This window comes from Eupeodes corollae, chromosome 3, assembly GCF_945859685.1.
Source record: "Eupeodes corollae chromosome 3, idEupCoro1.1, whole genome shotgun sequence".
Taxonomy (NCBI): Eukaryota; Metazoa; Arthropoda; class Insecta; order Diptera; family Syrphidae; genus Eupeodes; species Eupeodes corollae.
The window spans coordinates 84,536,748-84,558,082 of NC_079149.1; the positions used below are offsets into that span (position 1 = coordinate 84,536,748).

The 21,335-nt window shown below is 34.7% G+C and overlaps 2 protein-coding genes across 4 annotated transcripts in view; one reads left to right on the forward strand and one right to left on the reverse strand.

Moving 5' to 3' along the window:
• The window catches only part of LOC129951941 (vascular endothelial growth factor receptor 2), a 59,218-nt gene extending 44,848 nt beyond the window's left edge, over positions 1 to 14,370 (reverse strand). Inside the window, exons 1-2 of one of the 3 annotated variants that reach the window (XM_056064311.1) lie at positions 14,037 to 14,370; positions 12,965 to 13,198 (exon numbers count right to left, since the gene is read on the reverse strand). The gene's annotated coding sequence lies outside the window, so the exon portion shown is untranslated. Of the gene's footprint in view, positions 1 to 12,964; positions 13,199 to 13,897 lie in introns of all 3 variants that reach the window. The other 2 variants (XM_056064310.1, XM_056064309.1) reach the window with 2 other exon arrangements.
• A 4,266-nt stretch (positions 14,371 to 18,636) lies between these two features.
• On the forward strand, positions 18,637 to 20,487 carry LOC129951496 (reticulocyte-binding protein homolog 1). The gene has a single exon (XM_056063684.1). The coding sequence runs from the start codon at positions 18,696 to 18,698 to the stop codon at positions 20,325 to 20,327; it is 1,632 nt and encodes a 543-aa protein (XP_055919659.1). The 5' UTR covers positions 18,637 to 18,695; the 3' UTR covers positions 20,328 to 20,487.
• The last annotated feature ends 848 nt before the right edge of the window (positions 20,488 to 21,335 follow it).

Consider the following 21,335-nt stretch of genomic DNA (forward strand, 5'->3'; position numbering starts at 1 on the left):
TATGCAATAACACTGCCTTTGTTATAGCCTTAATGATTATTAAAATGTGTTAGCTATTTGGTAGCACTTGTCTTTAGCAATAAAAGTGATGTACTTATCTAATATGACGCAATATCCTCCTTCTGGCTGAGACATCCAACGTGGTAACATCATTGCGAAATAAAAGCAACCATTTTAAAATACAATGGTAGACGTGTTCTTTTCTTTCACACCACGAGTACAACAATTTGGCGACGAGGATTCGAATTGAAAGAAAATTGATACAAATTTTAATTTCATCGATTGAGTACATACATAATCATACATAATTACGAAATATGATTGGTGGTGGTGTTGCTGCGGGTGCTGCTGATGTTGCTGCGGGTGGTCTTTCTGCTGTTGCTGCACCTACGTACGTCGGCGGAGTGCCGCCTAATTTCTCCATAGAATTCTTTGACGAGACTAAAAGTAAATTCGAACGCTGGTTGCAACGTCTTGAAGGAGCGTTTACAATCTTCAATGTCAAAGATTCGGTGATGAGACTCAATTACTTGCTACATTATATTGGGCCAAATACTTTCGATTTACTTTGTGATGGAATCTCCCCAGCAGTACCTGAAACCAAGACCTACGACGAGTTAGTCAACGTGCTCAAGGAGCATTACAATCCGCAGCCTTTAGAAGTAGCGGAGTACTACAAATTTCACCATCGGGAGCAGTTGGAGGGAGAGTCCGTCCGTGAGTACGTAGCCTCGTTGCGTAAAATGGCCATACATTGTAATTTTGGTACTTATTTGACAATTGCACTGCGAAACCAACTTGTTTGTGGCATTCGAGACAAACGAATAAAGGACCGATTGTTGGAAACAAAAGACCTAACGTTCGAGAGAGCGATCCAAATTGCTACGAGCCTAGAAATGTCACAACAAAATTCTACTCAATTAAACGAGACAGCAATTCATAAAAGTTCAATACATTCAATTAACTTTCATAAAAAAGATCGGAATGCTAAGATCCAGAGCAACCAGACGACGAGGAACAACAACAATCAACACTCATCAGAGAAGTTACACGTGTCAAATTTTAATAAAGGCCAAAGCCAAAAATAAATACATTGCTTACGTTGCGACGGCCCCCACCTTGCGAACAATTGCTCTCACATAAATACTATTTGTAACTTCTGCAAGATTCGCGGTCATCTGTCAAAAGTGTGTTTTAAAAAACAAAAAAAGAATAAGAAAAACGGTACAGTTAACCACTTAGAAGATGATTGCGAATTGATCAGTGAAGAACCAATAGTTTATATTAACACAATATGTGAGAGTAATGATTGTACAAAAAAAATGTGGATTAACGTGTACATTGAAAATAAATTAATTAAAATGGAAATTGATAGTGGGGCCGGCGTATCGGTTATTAGTTATAATGAATTTTGTAAGAACTTTAGTGATATTCCGATTAAAAGTACTAACATTAAGTTAAATACATATAATAATTCTTCTCTTAATGTTTTAGGTGTTGTTGAGGTTGTTGTTGCTCCGCAGAACTTGAAAATTGAAAAGAGTTTGCAGTTGTATGTTGTTGAGTCAAATAAAAACGCGCTATTTGGAAGAGAGTGGCTGTATGCATTTAATGGTTTACCATTGACGGAGATATTTCGTGAAGAACGCGATACAAAAAATGAAAATTGTTACCAGGTAAATGAAAAAAATTTTAATGTTCAAAACAACTCCAAAGTTTCATATTTACCACCGCAACTTTCAATATTAATTCAAAAATACAGTGCGATATTTGGCGAAGATGTAGGCGAAATTAAGGGACAGCCGGTTTCAATTGAATTAACGCCAAATTCGAAACCTGTGTTTGTTAAGCATAGACCGGTACCGTTCGCGCTTCGGGACTCCATCGCGGAAGAAATAAATAATTTAGTTGCTCAGGGTATTCTTATTCGTGTTGACCACAGTGATTGGGCAACTCCAATCGTGCCGATAGTAAAGGCAAATGGAAAAATACGCCTCTGCGGAGATTTTAAAATTACTTTAAACAAATATATGATCGCGACTGAACATCCTCTCCCCACAATAGACGAGCTTTTTAATGCAATGAATGGCGGTGACAAATTTTCGAAGGTTGACCTTCGCCGTGCTTATTTACAGTGGAAGGTGAGGGAGGAGGATCAGGAAAAATTAACTTTGTCTACGTTTTTAGGTCTGTTTAAATGTACGCGATTGTGGTATGGTCTTAGTTGTGCACCTGTAAAATGGCAGAAAAAAATCGAAGAAATACTTGCTGGGATCGAGGGTGTGGGAGTTTTTATTGACGACATTTGTATCACTGGTCCGGATAATGAGACACATCTCGCAAGATTAGAAACAGTATTTTCGCGTTTGTTTTCATTTGGATTACGTGTAAATTCTGAAAAATCACATTATTTTCAAGACTCGATTGAGTACTGTGGTTTTAAAATTGATAAAGACGGAATTCATAAGACCGCAAGTAAAACAGAAGCGATTGTTAAAGCCCCTTGCCCAACAAATGTATCTGAGGTACGATCTTTGCTAGGTTTAGTAAATTATTATGGACGATTTTTTCATAATCTTTCAGAGATTCTTGAGCCATTGCATGCATTGATTAGGAAAAATAATAAATTTAAATGGACATCAGAATGTGAAAGTGCTTTTAAAGCAATAAAAAAAGAAATTATTTCAGATAATTTTTTGGTGCATTACGCAAAAGATAAGCCGTTGTGTTTGTCGACAGATGCTTCGCCAGTGGGTGTGGGGGCAGTATTGTCCCACATATATCCAGATGGCACTGATAGACCCATCCAGTTTGCTTCACAAACGTTGTCAATTTCACAACGTAAATGGTCTCAAATAGACAAAGAGGCCTACGCTATTATATACGGTCTTAAGAAATTTTATCAATTCCTTTTCGGTCGTCATTTTATTCTATTTACAGACCATAAGCCACTGGTACAAATTTTTGCGGCCGATAAAAGTTTGCCACATATGTCTGCTACACGTATGCAACACTACGCGATTTATTTGCAAGCATTTAATTATACAATAAAGTACAAACGTTCAGAGCAAAATGGCAATGCTGACGCCATGTCAAGACTGCCGATTTCAACCAATGATTCTTTTAAGCTTGAAGAATCTGATTTATTTGAAATAAATCAGATAGAAACATTACCAATTACGGCAAAACAGATTGCAGAGGAAACGTCTAGAGATTTGTTACTGAGTAAATTATTGAAAGGGATTCAAAAGGGGACTCAACTTCAAGCTCACGTACGATTTGGCGTTGACCAAAATGAATTTTCTATACAAAGTGGTTGTATAATGCGAGGTTTGCGGGTCGTTATCCCAACTAAATTTCAAAAAAAAATTCTTGAAGATTTACACTCATCACATTTTGGGGTAACCAGAATGAAAGAACTAGCACGTAGTTTCTGTTGGTGGCCAAAAATTGACCACCAAATTGAAGAATTTGCAAAAAATTGTTCAACTTGTTGTAAATATCAAAATAACCCACCAAAAGTAGAAACCCATCATTGGAGTTATCCATCAAAACCTTGGGACCGGGCCCATTTGGATTTTGCAGGTCCGTTTTTGGGCGTTTATTTATTACTTTTTGTCGATGCGTTCTCCAAATGGCCTGAAGTCCATATCTTGAAAAATATAACGACCGATACAACCATTCCAATTTTGAGAAAAATTTTCGCTACTTTTGGGCTACCAAAAGTTATTTGCACTGACAATGGCAGTCAATTCACGAATATAAAATTTAAACAGTTTTGCGACTCGAATAATATCGTACACAAACGAACTGCACCATATCACCCTGCCACAAATGGTCAGGTAGAGCGTTATGTTCAAACGATAAAAAACAAATTGCGTTGTCTTAAAAACAAAAACGAAGATTTAGAAGTCAAATTAAATAATATTTTGTTCCAATACCGAATTACACCGCACCCTGTTACAAAAAAGTCCCCATCTGAAGTATTATTTAATTATCCTATTCGAAATAAATTTTCGTTATTATTGCCAGAGAAAAAATATAATGTTCAACCATTCAATGAAGATATTAGTAGTAGAAGTTTTTCAAAGGGAGAAAGAGTGGCTATTAGAAATTACATTGGCAAGGAAAAATGGAATTTTGGAGAAGTTAATGAAAAAACTGGTTTATTGCATTATAATATTAAACTAGAAAATGGTAAAGATGCGTTCCGGCACGTCGATCAAATCAAAAATGCAGGCAGCCAGGTCGTTGATGGTAATCCCCAGTTCCCGAGTGAAAGTTCGGAGGAGCAACAACAACTTCCGGTACCAGTAAATCAAGAAATTGATAAAGATATAAAGGAAAAACAATCAGACCCTGTTCCAAACGTTTCCGAAAACAAACTACCATTTATACCACGAAAAAGTAATAGAATTCGGAAACCTGTGGATAGGCTGACATATTATTAATGATTTGAAATAATTAAAATGAATCGTGAAATAATATAATTAAGTATAATCATAAAGACTTATAAATTAGAACTAAGTTTTGCTGTTACTTGTATTTAAATTTGAAATTATCTCATTTAGATTTGTAAGTAAGTTTTTAAATTTGTTGAATTATGATTTTGAAATATGTTCAGTTAAAATAATACCATTTGGATGTATAACGAAGAATGTGTTTCTCTTGAAGAGAGAAAATTGTTATAGCCTTAATGATTATTAAAATGTGTTAGCTATTTGGTAGCACTTGTCTTTAGCAATAAAAGTGATGTACTTATCTAATATGACGCAATATCCTCCTTCTGGCTTAGACATCCAACGTGGTAACATCATTGCGAAATAAAAGCAACCATTTTAAAATACAATTGTAGACGTGTTCTTTTCTTTCACACCACGAGTACAACAGCCTTTAAACTTGCTTTCGAAGAATCAATGAATAAACGCCACTGAGAGTGATCAAATTCGATGTCTAACATTTTCGTAATCTCATTTATGTTATTGCAAAATACCAAATCTCCATCCTGAGAAAAATATGTTCTGAAGTGCTGACCACGGTTTCGAAAGTAGCAAACTTTTGTGTTATTCCATTCTTTTATAGACGAGATCCTTATAGTTAGGTATGATTGTTTTTTGGAGAAATTTAGATCCCGAACTACATAAATCATTTAAATCTCCTTGAGTTATGAAATATAGCTCGTTCGCAATTCCTTCAAACTGAAAGTCATCGTTCTCGTCAACACATTTACCTGAAGTGATGGACGGTCGTGAATGGTCATTCTCAACAGACGTAGTTGCAACTGGTAATAGTCTTGGCATTTTTTTTTAAATCAGAGACTGGTCTTATAGCCGAAGATAAGTCAGAGTAAATAACTGTATTTTATTTCTGGTAATGTATACCGTTTATGTCAGTGAGATAAAAATAGCAATCCGAAATGTGATCTCGCTGTTCAGTCCATATCATGGGTACCGCAAACGGCATAGGTCGTTCGTCTTTCTTCCAGTCGTTTAAATTTTTCACACACGTTATGCAACAGACATGAGGACCCCAGGATTTGTCTTGATGAGAGACAGAAAAAGCAAAACATTGGTGATAACAATCTAACACAAGATTCGTCTTTGTTTTTTGAATGTCAGTTCTCCGCAAACATAACAAAAACAGTCAGGATCATTGTTACACTTCCTCGAAATATTCACAGGGTTAATAACAATAAAATGTTTAAACAAAAAAGTGTTAAAATGCAACCACAAATATTTGTAAAACGGTTTACTTGGAAGCGTTTTGATGCGTAGGACAAGTTTTGAGTTAATCCGTATCACAAATAAACTGAAGCTTATTGAAACGTGACAATTGTGATTTAATAATGAGACTAGATTGACAAAACAAAATTAGCTATCAAAGTTCGTGTGGCAAAATCAGTGTTAACCACTGATATATATAGGTAAAAGGTAACTATATAGAATTATTTAAAAAAGAAGGCAAATTATTAATAAATAAAATAAGTCAAGGTGGCCCCTTGAGGTACACCAAAATTGACTTTAAATTGAAGGTTTAATCCTGAAGATGACGCTTTAATATCTACCTTTACGACGCAATCCACAAATCTTTAAAGATGAAAATCCAAACAATCCAAAGTAGAGAATTGTATTAAATAAGTAATTGTAGATTTTATTTTCACAAAACCAGTCTAAACTTAATCTAAATCTGGTTTCTGAGTATTTTGTAGAAAAGGTACAAAAATGAAATTAATATTCGCATTCAGCTAAAATGTGGTGGTCTGATTCCTCCATGACATAATCTATCATATGACACAAAATTTGCTCTTATCCATTATTGTTTATTCACATTTTAAAATAGAGCGCCAATTTCGAAATCCTGCTGTTTTCAGCAAATCCATCAAGAACAAAAACATCTTAGGTAAGGGGACTACGTAGTAAGACTGCTGACATGTTTTTCAACTCCCAATCATTTCCACATCACGTATTCGTTTTGACAGAAACTTGGCTTAATTCAAGCTTTTCTGACACAGCACTTTTCAGCCAAGAGTTCGAAGTTTACAGAAATTATCGTAATGTTGGTAATGCAATGGATTTAGTTGTTCTTATAATAAGCCTCGCACTCTTATAGCGGTAAAAAATACATATTTCCCTTCTTCGGTATATTTTCCATTTGAATTATTAATTGAACTGTTATGTGTAAAGATAATGGTACAGGCTAAGACTATTTTCATTTTAATCGTTTATATTCCTCCAAAAAGTTTAGAGTCTGTTTATAGCGAGCTCTCCTTAGCATAATATTTTGTTATCAGTTTGTTCTGCTCTGACACCAATATTTTACTTCTAGTTGATTTTAATTTACCACACATAGATTGGATTCCATCAGAAGAAAAATCATGCCTTGAAGCCTCTCTCTCTTCTTCACAATTGGAACTATTAGTACTCTTGTTCTAGAATGTAGATCAGGAATTACTAATATTGATAAATATCACCCCCAACCACTTGGACATTATTCTTGACATAAGTAATCACCTTTTGATTGCTTATATAACTTTGATTTCAAAAAAAATCAAATGGGGTGGCGCAACAGTCCGTTGTGAACCAGGGCCTAGTGACTTACAACTCTCAACCATTCCTGTGTGCGAGTACTGTTGTCAGGAATGGAAGGGAACTACAATTTAAGGTCGAACACGAACGGCTAATTTGAGAAAGCACTTTTTCATGACAAGAATTACTCTTGAAGAATTTGTCAATTCCTAGAGGCAGAACCCGCACAATTTTTTTTTTTTTAATTAAGGTGGCACAGGCAGGGATTGAACCCAAGACCCCTTGCATGACAGTCCAACCCAAGACCCCTTGCATGACAGTCCAACGCACTATCATCATGCCACGGGTACTAATTTTGATTTCAGAAGATCTAATTTCCAGTTTTCTAAATATTTAATCATTTCTGGAATTGCTGATACTTTAGCATTTCTAATATTGACGAAGCAGTTTCAATTTTTAATAAGATCCTTAATAATTGTTTAGAAAAAAATCTTCCTTTTAAGAAATCAAGAAATACAAACTTTATCCACCCTTGGTACACGAAAGAATTGCGTTTACTTGGAAACAAAAGAAATAAGGCATGGAAAACTTATCTCAAATTCTGTCTCCAATCAACTTCTCTGTTTATTTTGAACTGTTTAATGAATTTAAATCTCTTTCTAATATTGTATACGCTTGTTATGTTACTGATAAAGGCACCACTTTAAAAGAGAATCCTAAAAAATGTTGGAAACTTGTAAACTTAAAGAAAAAATCAGATGGTTTTCCAGTTAACTTCACTTACAAGAACCTTTCGTTAGATAAAACTATTGATACGTTTACCACTTTCGCAACAAATTTCCGTCAGTCATTTGTTAATAGCCCTGAAGAAGTTGATAAAGTATATTTTCATAGTCTTCACTCCTTTTCGCAAACTAGCTGTAGTTGCATCCCTATGCTACAGAGCACGGCCCTTGATCTTTTATCTGCGTTGAATGATGACTGCTCAGCCAGACCCTGTGGTATTCCCCCGATAATACTAAAAAAGTGTAGTAATGCTTTAGTTGAACCCCTTACGTTTTTATTCAAACTTTCTCTAAAAACAGGCGAATTTCCAAGTATATGGAAGAAGAACAAGGTGTATATAAGCAACTACAGGCCCGTTGCAAAGCTATCTTGCATTCTTAAAGTGTTTGAACAAGTAGTTTGTGAAAGTGTAGCATTTTTTAGTAAATATCTCATTTGCGAAAAGCAACATGGTTTTGTGAAAAAAGATCAACCGTTACTAATCTCCTCACATTCTCAAACATATGTTCAAACGCTTTAGAACAAGGTTATGAAATTGACTGTGTATACACAGACTTCTCTAAAGCTTTTGACCAACTTAGCCAAGGAATTATTTTATTTAAGCTCAAAGCTCTTGGTTTTTCACCATTTTTCTTAGATTGGATCAAATCATACCTTGAAAACAGATCCTATGAGGTAAAATTCAGAAATTTTCTTGCAGAACCTCTTGTTGCTCAATCCGGTGTTCCCCAGGGAAGCCATCTTGGCCCTTTTCTGTTCATCCTGTCTCTTAACGGCTTATCGTCATGTCTACGTTCAATTGAAGTTCTCATTTTTGCCAATGACATGAAAATTTTTAAGATTATAAAGTCCTCCCATGATCGTTTTCTTTTACAAGCCGATATTGACACTTTCACATTTTGGTGTGGGAAAAATAGTCTTTCACTCAACCCTTTAAAATGCCAGACGATAACTTTTACTAAAAAACTAATCAGTCACGTATTTGACAACTGTATATCACATCAAAAAGTCTGTCGCGTCTCCACATTTAAAGATTTAGGTGTTTATTTCAGTTTCAACTTAGAGTTTACACATCACATTAATTTTATTGTCAGCAAGGCAAGTTCTATGCTTGGTTGCAAAAACCGCTGGGCAAAGTAGTTCAATGATCCCTATGTTACCCTTTCTTTGTATAATTGCCATGTTCGTGCTCATCTTGAATATGCTTCGCAGGTATGGACTCCCTATTACGAAATTCATAGAAAACGTATTGAATCAATTCAACATAATTTCATTCGCTTTGCCCTAAAGGGTCTTCCTTGGAAAGATCCTTATGATCTGCCTCCTTATGAACATCGTATTCTGCTTCTTCAAATGCAATCTCTCCATCAAAGGCGTGTTAATAATGATTTAATATTTCTTCATCAACTTATTAACGGTGAAATTGATGTACCTTATGATCCTTATGATCTGCCTCCTTATGAACATCGTATTCTGCTTCTTCAAATGCAATCTCTCCATCAAAGGCGTGTTAATAATGATTTAATATTTCTTCATCAACTTATTAACGGTGAAATTGATGTACCTTATTTGCTATCTTGTGTACATTTGAATTACCGAGGTTCAACTCATCACCTACGTTCTTTTGATTTTATACATATTGAATTCAATAGAACTAACTATGGAAAAAATGAAGCTTTAAGTCGAATTAGCATTTTATATGACTTAAACTGTTCATCGACAGATTTAAATTTAAATAAGGTGGGATTAAAATCATTGTTTAGAACCAGTGATCCACTATTGTAAACGTCTTTATTTTATGTTTTGTTGTTCTGTATTAAATCATGTTAAATGTTAATTATGTTTTGTATTTTGTGTGTGTGTTAGACTTTAATTGTATTATTATCTTACTAACAACTAATACATGCACTTATGATGAGCCTCTGATCGTGGTTTGAAGCTTGCTATAAGCTAACTACTTTCTGAAATTCTGAAGTGTAAAAAAAAATATATGTAAAATCTCAACGCAACAACATGGTGAAGGTTTCCAATACCACAAAATCAAATTTCCTCTAATCAGTGACGCGAGACTGAAAGAAGTTTTCTTTGTAGGTCCCTAAATAGGAGAGGTGATCAAGGTCCCTTATTTTATAGCTTTATTGACATAAGCTGAAAAAAGAGCGTGTACCGCATTCTTTGCCGTGTGTTAGAATTTTCTTGTCAACAACACAAGTGAAAACTACGAAGAAATTGAAAAACGATCGCCATTCACTGTAACGGCCACTTCTTGCTTAGTTTCGAAGAAAAATGGCCCAATTATGCCTCTGGATTAAAATCCGCACCAAACAGTGACTTGCTTTGGGTTTATCGCCTTTTCAATGCATACGTGCGGTTTTTTTGTGCCCTAAATGCGACAATTTTGCTTCTTTACATCCCCGCCAAGAACAAAATGAGCTTCTTCTGAAAAGATGTTTTTTGTGGGCAAAATCAGCATCTTCTCGAAGTCAATAACAGGCTCACTTAGCAAACCGAAAACGCATTGGATGGTCACTTGGCTTCAACTCCTGAACCAATTGAACTTTGTATGGCGTCATACCAAAGTCTTTCTTCAAAATTCGTCTCAACGATATTTCCGAAATGCTCGGTTGTTGAGAACGACGGTGAATTGATGTTTTTGGCTTTTCACGCTTTGGTTTATCAATGTTTCTTTCACTTTTTTCACAAGATAACTAACATACGGAGCTGACGTTGCTGATCTTCTTCCAAGTCCGTACGCAATTTTCGAACACATTCTGCAACATTACCATGATTTTCAAAGTAATATCGCAATATTTCCCAGCGTTGTTCGAGCATATAGGTACACAACCATATTCGTTCAGCGGTAGGATAAAATTTATTATCGGTCAAATCAGACATGAGCTAAGTGCTGCCATTCGGAGCCTTTAGTTTTTGATATACTAAATTTGAATCGACATAATTCTATCGCGTCAGAATTTTGAATTTTGTTTTCAATAGAAAATCCCAAAAAAAGCTTGCATATCTCCAAAACGTGATTTGATATAACCTTACTTAAAAATATTGTTTCGTTAACAGCAAAAAAACGGGGTTTCGTGGAAATATTAAAAAAAAAAAAAGAGGCTGGGATGCGACCAACACTGATAACTTCCCATTCCTTCTGTCGATTTGTCTTGCTTAAAAGTTTGTCTATATGTACTCGTATTAATTTTTACCAAATTTGCGTACTATTTTTTGTAGAATTTATTTTTTATGAAAAAACGGACTGTGGATTTTTATATAAAAATTACTGAATATTGAAAACAATATTTTCTGTGAAATAAAATAAATTTGAAGCCAATATTTTTTATTTTTGAAAAGCTTTTTGAGCCGAAAGTAAATTTTTACCAAGTTTTAGTATTGTTTTTTTTTAGAGTTTTATTTTTTGTAAAAAAAAACTGTCCATTCGATTTTTTTCAAAATTTCACCAAATGTTGAAAACAATATTTCTTATAAGATAAAATTAGATTGAAGCCACAATTTAAAATTTTTGAAGAGATATTTGAGTCGAAAATAAATTTTTACCAACTTTTATACATTTTTTTTAGGTTTTTATTTTTTGTAAAAAAAATGTCAATTAGATTTTTCTCAAAATTTGTCCTTATGTTGAAAACAATATTTTTTTATAAGAAAAAATTAGTTAGAAGCTATTATTTTAAAGTTATTAAAAGATATTTGAGTCGAAAATCAATTTTTACCAACTTTTATACAATTTTTTTAGGTTTTTATTTTTTGTAAAAAAAAACTGTCAATTCGATTTCATTTATTTTAATGTTGAAAACAATATTTCTTATAAGATAAAACAAGCTTGAAGCCTAAATTTCAAGTTTTTGAAAAGATATTTGAATCGATATTCAATTTTTACGAACTTAGAGTAATGTTTTTTTTAGATTTTTATTTTTTATAAAAAAACTGTCAATTAGATTTTTCTCAAAATTTTATCAGATGTCAAAAACATTATTTTTCGTTGCACAAAATTGTTTCAGAGATGAAATCATATTTCAGTCGTAAAATTTTGGAGGTGACAATTTTTTTTTCAGTTTTATTGATTTATAAAAAAAAAAACCGTTATATTGTTTTTCAAAAAATATACCTGTTTGGTATAACGTTACAATATATTATATAAAATTTAATTCAAGTCTCTAGCGTTTTTGGTTCGTAAGATATTTAGGGTTAACCAAAATTTTCACCTTTTTTTCAAACTGCTATGGTAAAAAAACCACCCACGCAATTTTCTTGAAAGCAATTTCTGCATCTTTCTGCCTTATTATCTGTATAACAAAATTTATTTGAAGTTGATATCTCTTCTGGTTCTTGAGCTATGGAGGGCAAAAACACACGCACGCACAGACACCTTTCTAAAAATCTTTTATTTCGACTCTAGGGACCTTGAAACGTCGAGAAATGTCAACATTTTCATTTTGACAAATCGGACTCATTACAATAACTTCCTATAGGAAGTTAAAAATCTGATATGCTACAGCAATTTTGAATTCAGATTCAGAATCAGCATTTCAAAATCCTTAAGTGTAGTTTTATTGAAAGGAGGATTTCGTTGCAGACCAGTGCAATTAAAAGAAAATTATGTCACAGACAAAGGATAAAAATAATTTAGAAAGAGCAGACAATTTCGTTATAGACCGATAATTTGTAGCTAAATTTTTAAAACCATTTTTAAAGACTGGCGTTAGGTATGAATATTTCCAAATATCATGGAATGTTAGAAAATTTCAGAAACTCGTTGAAAAAAAAACAATGGGCAATGTTTTTTTAAGTTCGTCTATATGAACTAGTTTGGTAAGGTCCTGTTGGCTTGATTATGATCGAATTGTAAAAAGTGAAGGCGGTAACGGTGGTGTAAAGAGTTTCTTTATCAATCGAAAAGATCATTAACATTGTTTTAAAATTATGACATTTGGCGGGAAAAAATGCATTTGTAAAATTCAAATTTCTTAAAATGTTGTGTTTTAATCTTCAACTTAAACACCGAAAACGAATCCTATAATAATTTATGGACAAAACAGATTAATATTTAATAAAACGTTAATTTTATACATACATATAGGTATACAAAACTAATGTTTTAATTTTTTAAATAAAATATATAACAACAAACTTACATTGATATAAAGAAACGTTTGTTGAACCGATTAAAGGTCAATCCATTTCAAAAAACACCAATAAGTTAAATTAATTTATTTAGCACAAAGTTGTTTTACAACTGAATTTATAATTGATAACTGATAACACTAACAAAATTTCTCTATTTGGTATTAAATATCTTTTTCTCCGCAGTGACAGGGTATATTGTTTATCTTATCACATTTTATGATTATTATATTTTTTATATCGGTCTAAGAATTAAAAAAAGAAAAATAAGAAAACAGCAACAACACCAACAAATGCAATCACACCTTTTCTGACAAGGGGGGACTTTTAAATTCAAGCGATAAGGAAACAGACATTTTTTAAGTAAAAAAATGGAGAAGATGGCAACATTCTTCTACTCGTATTAACTCAAACTTATTATTTAGGGATTTACATAAAATTTTAGTTATGTAAGGTATATACATATATTGAAACGGACGAAGGTGTATAAATTTGCACCTGATGATGTCGATCCAAAGAAACACTGAAAGTAAATTTCTTATCACAATATTATTATTCGAAAGATATTAAGTATACATTTATAAAACTGCAAATATTTAAACAAAACCGTTTGCAAAATAAATATTCCAACGTTTTTTAACGATCGCCATTACCGCATAGGTAAACACATATGTACGTTATTGACCACGACGACGACGCGAGGCGGACGCCGAGACGATCAATCGCTATCCGATATGACGACACATCCAGATGGGTCTGTTATGTTTTTTAATTATTTGAAAAGTTTAAAAAAATATTTGTATTAAAAAAAAAAAAAAAAAACAAAACAAACAATCAAATAAGAATTTATGGATGGAAAAAGTTGCAATGTTTACATGAATCTAAATCGTTGAGAATTCGGGCAGATCATTTTGGACAAATTATTATTAGAGGTATGAACTCACATCAGAATAAGACCACAAGAAATAATCCGGAAGGTGTTATTATTATGTATTTATAAATTCACTTTCAGCGAGGAGAGATTATTTTTAATTCCAATTCAATTTATTTATGGTAAGACTTCCTTGGAACTGTTTACAATACCATCGATTTCCTAATGATACTCATTAGCACCCTTGAGAGTGATTACTTAGTTTAAACGAACAGTATAGCAATTTCTCAAAATATCTCTCAAATTAAGTATCACCAATAAACTCGTATGCAGATACTTGCATAGTATCACACTACATGCTCATAAGTTCATATTTTTAACTCTATACACAACCCGTTTATTGTGGGTGGTATCCCAAAGATGCGAAAATTATATTTACTTTAATGTTCAAACAATAACAATAGTAACGAGTATACCGAAGTATTAGACGGGAGCACTTAACTCTTTGAGATTTCGAAGCGTACTATTCTCTGGCGGCAATAAATTTAGTAGTCAACCTAACAGCTAAGTTAATTAGCGACTGACACTTCCACACTTCGCGCAGGTACGTGATAACATAATATGTTATGAACTTCCAGAAGAGAAGAATTGCGCGCTTAAGACAATAAGGATAATTTGGATGATTTGGTCAAATATCTCTTCGGTCTTCAGAAACATGTGTTTGATTTTCTATTTACGATCTTAAATGTCTACAAGTTCTGATATCTCCAGTCTTGACGTCGCGTACGTTCGTCGCTTTTCTATTTGATAGAAAAAGCACTCAAGATTAAGTTTTTATTGCTGAGCTTTTCACAGAGAAATTGAGAAAAAGAAGCTAGACGGGAATTTAAAAGAGAAATATCGGCTAGATATTGTGGAACTATACAATTTAACAATTTTAAATCAGCTGAAGAATTTTATTAATTTATGAACTAGACTTTAAGAATAACATGGAAGGGTATGAATGAAAATATGAACTACCGACCTATTGATAAGCTATCTGTGATACCTACCTAAACTGTTTGAGTCAGTCATGTGCCCTTTATTTTGTTGTGTCACAAAATTTTAAAAATGATGCTTAGTCTTCTCTGGCATCATTCAACTAATGATCTTCATAGATCATCTAAAGGTGTGGAATTGATTTGCACAAGAATTCAAAAATTAACTGATAACTTCTTAATGAACTGTGATATTTCGACAACCCTTTGGTAGTGCAATTAAACATTTAAAAATTTATTTATTTACTTTTGTTTGTTGTTGAGCATTATTTATTAACTTCCCACAAGAAGTTATTGTAATGGGTCCGATTTGTCAAATTGAAAATTTTGACATTTCTCGACGTTTCAAGGTCCTTAGAGTCGAAATAAAAGAATTTTAAAAAAATGTCTGTTCGTGCGTGTGTACGTACGTTCGCGTCGTTTTTTTCGTTGCCTATAGCTTAAGAACCAGAAGAGATGTCGACTTCAAATAAATGTGTGTATACAGATAATAATGCAGAAAGATGCAGAAAGGGCTCTCAAGAAAATTGCGTGGGCAGTTTAAAAACAGGTGAATATTTTGGTTAATCCTAAATATCTTCCGAACCAAAAACGCTAGAGGCTTGAATTGAATTTGATATACAATATTGTAACGTAGTACTAAACAAATATATTTTTTGAAAAAAAAATCCAATTAACGTTCTATTTTTTATAAATTAAAAAAACAGTAAAAAAATTTGTCACCTCCAAAACTTTGAGAATACAAAATGATTTTATCTCCAAAACAATTTTGTGAGACGAAGAATAACGTTATGAACATCTGGTAAAATTTTGAGAAAAATTAAATTAACAGTTTTTTTTTTACAAAAAATAGAAACTTAAAAGAAAATTTAACAAAAGTTAGTAAAAATTGATTTTCGACTAAAAAATCTTTTCAAAAATTTGAGATTACGGCTTCCAACAGCGGCAGCGGATGAATTCTCGAGACTGAATCAAGGGTTGGGTCTACAGTTCCAGTAAGGTTGAACTACTTAGTGAACACCATATAGGGCTTCTTCGACGTATTCGGAGCTCAGGCCTGTGAGGAGCGGTTTATCCGACTCCCCGTCCTTGGAGTTATATTAAGGATCTGGCCCTCCTGGTTGGGGGTTGTTTCGTCGGGATGACTTCCTAGCTAGTTAAAAAATACCTTAGTTGCGAACCAGCCTCGGATACGGACGGATTCACTGTTCACAACCCACGCAAACGAAATAAGAATGTTAGGTCCCTTAACAGAGCACGTGCAGCCGAACAATTAGCGGAAGCCTTAAACTGCTGCAAGGCAGATATTACCGCCATCCAAGAAGTGCGATTTGATGGACCGGGCAAACGCAAACTAAAAGACTGCAATGTATACTACTGCGACTGCTACCGAGAAAAAAGACTATTTGGGTGAGGATTTGTTGTTGGGACTAGACTGAGGCAAAAGGTCTTGAGTTTCAACAGTGTGAGCGAGCGCATCAAGGCTAAATCCGCCAACAAAACACCTCATATGCGCGCATACCCCAACAGAGGAGAAAGATGAAGACACCAAAGACATTTTCTTCGAGCTCTTAGACAAGACTTATGAGCAGTGCCCTGGCTATGACCTTAAAACTGTCTTAGGAGATTTTAATGCCAAGCTAGGAAGAGAAGACATCTTTGGTGGCATAATCGGGAGATACAGCCTGCACGACACAACCTCCGACAAAGGCTGATCGATTTCGCTGCGGGGCAAGACATTCTGGTAGCTAATACGCAGTTCACACATCTCAATATCCACAAGGGGACATGGAAATCTCCTGATCAATCAACCGTCAACCAGATTGACCACATTGCGATCGACGCACGACACTTCTCCAGTATACAGGATATTCGAATACTTCGAGCGGCCAACATTGACTCGGACCACTACCTCGTTGTAGACAAGGTACGGCTACGGATATCCCGATCCAAGCCAAAGCAAGGAAGTACTGTGAGAAGATTCGAAGTTAAACGGCTACAATCGCAAGAGACTGCCATGTCCTTTTCCGATCGAGTCTCTAATAACCTTTTAAGGAGTCCTATGCTGCCTGCGTTAAGCATTGAAAACCAGTGGCAACATTGCCTTGCAGCCGTCAGAGATGCCGCCTCTGAAGTGCTAGGTTTCACACGGCCACCACAGCGAGACCCCTGGTTTGACGACGAATGACGGCAAGCGCACGCAGCGAAACAGCAGGCATACAAAACGGCGCTGCACAAAAGGACCAGAGCTGCTCGCGAGCTCTACGAGCAGAAGAGGAGAGAGGAAGAAAAAAAGAGAGCATGAGAAGCGCGCGATCGAAGAGATAGAGGGATGTCACAACAGGAATGAGTTTCGTAAATTTTACCAAAAGGTAAAAAAAACCTCCCAAGGGTACCAGCCACGAACCGAAGCCTGTAAAGAGTATCAGGGGAACATCGTAGTAGAACCACAGTCGATGTTGAGAATATGGAAAGACCACTTCTCCAAATTATATAACGGCCATGACGAACCAAATTCCGCTGCAAGGGAGATAGAACCACTTAACCCCGGCGACGCAGATCAACAATTCCGCCTACCTTGACGAAGTGAAGATAGCTATATCTAAACTTAAGTCAAACAAACCTGTTGGAGCTGTCGTCATCGCTGCCGAACTATTCAAAGCAGCAGACAATGACTTGGTAGGGAGCATGCACCAACTCATTTGCAAAATATGGTCGGAAAAAAGCATGCCCGATGAGTGGAATCTCAGCATAGTTTGCCCGATACATAAGAAAGGAGACCATCTAAACTGCGCCAACTACAGAGGCGTTAATCTCAACATTGCATATAAGATCCTTTCTGCCCTACAACATACTGATAGGTCCTTATCTGTGTGGTTTCGGAGCAGGAAAGTCCACTATCGACCAAATATTCACACTACGGCAGATCTTGGAAAAAACCCAGGAGCTTCAAATCGATACCCACCATCTCTTTATCGATTTTAAAGCCGCGTATGACAGCATCTATAGGGAAGAGCTGTCAAACTTATCCGTTTGTGCAGAATGAGGATGGAGAATGCACGCTGCTCTATCAAGGTCTAAGACAGGTAAGACAGATGAACTCGCCAGAAATGGTACAGTAAAACCTATTCTACCACGTTTGGCTAATGCAAAACGCTATGAAGGAGGCAAACATTAGGTGGAATATCATCTCCACGTCAGGTCAGTTCCCGAAAAACATCTGGCTTTCACTAGATTTAAACCGCTTAAGGTACTTGCAGATCGCATATAACCTCTACAATCAGTGTCATAACCGGGACTGTCTAATAGGAAACTATACCACACGGCTAGGCGTATTCTCAAATGACTTTTTCTTCACCTCCTTTGTACATACCCTGCTCTAGCTCAAAAACGCAAGAATTACCTTGGAGAAATCTTCTATAAAGATCTAAACGATCTCAGTCATATTATAATAATCAGTCTTTCACGATTCGTAAGGGACTCAATTTGGTTTGGTTTGGTTTCATTGAGCTTAAACAAAGATCCTCAAGATTCATGTGGATTCACAATGGGCCATGAAACTGGCCTAATTGTTTCCTACTTCATCGCTGACAGCCACTTTAACCTAACCTTACCTAACCTAGACTGTATAATAAATAGTTTTGATTTTGGTACGATTAAATTTTTTACATTGGTTAATTATTCGACTGTTAAGGCGGTATCCCGGGAATATCACCTGATTTCCGTAGTATAAGGACCAAAATATTTTTTTAATTAAAAATCAAATCTAGTTACTTTTTTCAAACTTGTCTCATATTAGAGCTATTTGACTTTTTGTAACACAAAATTTAAAAGATGAGTAAAAAAGTTTCCATACGATATCTTATTAATGTTGCAATCGGAAGCCCCGAACCTGGTGTCGTGAATTTCAATGCCCTATACACGGTTCTTCAAGCAATATCCGAGAAACTTGATATTGAAGATGACCAAATTGAGGTTGATAGTTCATTGATCCCCGTTACAACAAATATTTTAGACAGCAAAAGTAACGTATCATCTGAACAACTAATGAACCGGCAAGTATATGATAACTCACAAGATGAGCAACTTGCTTCAAAAAACCGATCTGAAAATTCAACGGAAACCAAAAGAACACAAGTGCAACCTTCAAGTTCAACGCACAACCAGCAGATTATTGAAGACCGTAAAGTTGTTTTTGGAAATCAACATAAAAAGACCCATGATAACGAGGACGCAAGTAAGAATGAAGGAAAGAAATCCAAGGATTTAGACATTAGGCAACAAATTGATTTCCTTTGCGAAAAATTGGAAAAAATCGAAAACTTTGCTGCATGGAGCTTTGACACAGAGCAAAGTGTTGAATACCTTCGTCAGGTAGTCGACCAGCTTCAAGACAAGGTAGAATTACTCGATCGATCAATTTGTGAGATAAAAAATATAAGATACGATCGAGAGAAAGACATCTCAGCTTGTAGAGGAAAGTTGGATTATGATAAATTGTTACATGTTACTGAGGTATTGAGACAAGACCTCAATGCTCTGAAGGAATCAATCTATGGCAGTGACTCGAAAAAATTGCAAATGAAAAACACACTTTCCGATAGTCCTAATGACTTAGAAATAGAGAGACTTGATAATGAATTAATTGAACTAAAATCCAACAATTGTATTTTCAATGAAAAGCTGAAGAGCTTAGAAGAAACAGTTGCAAACATTGATATAGACTCTTCGATAGCTAAGCTAGACTTGTTTCATAATGAAATATCCACTCTAAAAGCTCAAATAGAAAACTCAACTATAGAAACGGAACAACAGGCCTTGAAAGAATTTACCAACAAACTTGCAGAGGAGGTCCATTTGAAAATCGATAAGGCAGAAATTGAAGAGTTATTGTCAGAAAAAGTCGATTATAGTATGCTTCATGGAAAAGTTTCGGTTGAAGTTATGGATGCTGAAAATCGTAAATTTGAAAAACAACTTACTGAAATCACTGATTGTGTCATTTTCAATGACGAACGGATTCAGAAGCAAATTGAAGACATTAAAAAACTAGTTGGTGATGAAAATCTAAACGATTTGCTAAATAAAATCGAACACAAACTCAATAAGGAAATCCAAAGGATTTCTAGTGATCTTAAAAGACTAATGGAAATGAAGCCTGATATTGATTCAGCAGTGACAAGGCTAAAAGACCTGACTTGTTTAGCTTGTGATCAGGATGTTGTTATGAAAACAGTTGAAGTTAATAATTTAACGAAATTCGGTGATGCTCATGTCTCAAAAAGTATTGGTCCTTCTGTTTCATTTGAGGTGGCAAAGTTAAGAGCCTCTGGGAAAATAGGAGCTTTCAACGATGATGATATTATATTCCACTTGGAAAAGAAATTCCGTCACAGTGGTGGTGTGCATACTATTATAACTAGAAAAGATTACTTCACAAAGACCAAACAGCGTAGGACCAAGTAACTAAATTGGATTCAGGAAAATGGAATACCACGAGATGTTTATTGCCGTCATCTATATTCTATCAACCAAACGCCACTGCAGAAATTTTACTTTGCTTTTAAATTTCTCATATAGCTAATCTATTATTCATTTTAAAATAAACTTGATTAGAAACTGATTAGTTTGTTCATTGTTGGCCTCGTTATTTTGTCTCACTTTGTTAGGGGTTTGTAGTTTGGATTGGACATATTCAAATCGTAACCTTTTTGGTAGATATAAGAGTCTTGTTGGAAAAACTGATGATAAGGGTACAAAGTACTTTTTCTAAAGACATAAACGCAGGTATGAAGACATATTTTTATTACGAATAATTTAAGCCATTTGTTCTGAAAAATGTCTTAAAATTACAAAACTTGTTGACTAGCTAAAAAAACAAATGAATTTACAGAGCCCAACCGAGCTACCACATTTTCTCCACTTTCCCTACAAACGGTCGATTTTGGATTGGCTTTTGTTCATTTGGATCTTTGTCTCTGTCGTATATGTCCAACTTTGCATATAAATTATTACCGGCTAGAAGTTTATGGTGGATTTACATCTATCTGATCCTGCAATTACGAATTCCCAAAAAATTAATGTTGAAATAAACCACTATTGTACATGAAAGAGTGAAACTTTGAAACTCAACAAAACATGAGCTTTTAGGAAGAAGTCAAGTTGTGGTTTCAGAAGGTAAAGTTTTTTGTTCACTATTACTGAAGTGTTGGATCTATTTTAGGAACCCTTCTTTTGTTTGCATATGCAAACAATTTGTGCAGACGATGTTCAGCTTATTAAAAGTGCTAATCTTGTGGACCTAGAATCCTACTAGAAGAAAGTGCATCGTCATTTCTGAAACCATTGATTTGTTTTAATTCCCTCCCGTAATACTTAGTGGAACTTCTGTAAAGTATGTTGAAAAATCTTTAAAAAAAGAAGCTTATTTTGGAATAACCGTAATAAAGCATTATTAAGAATATTTATGGTGCC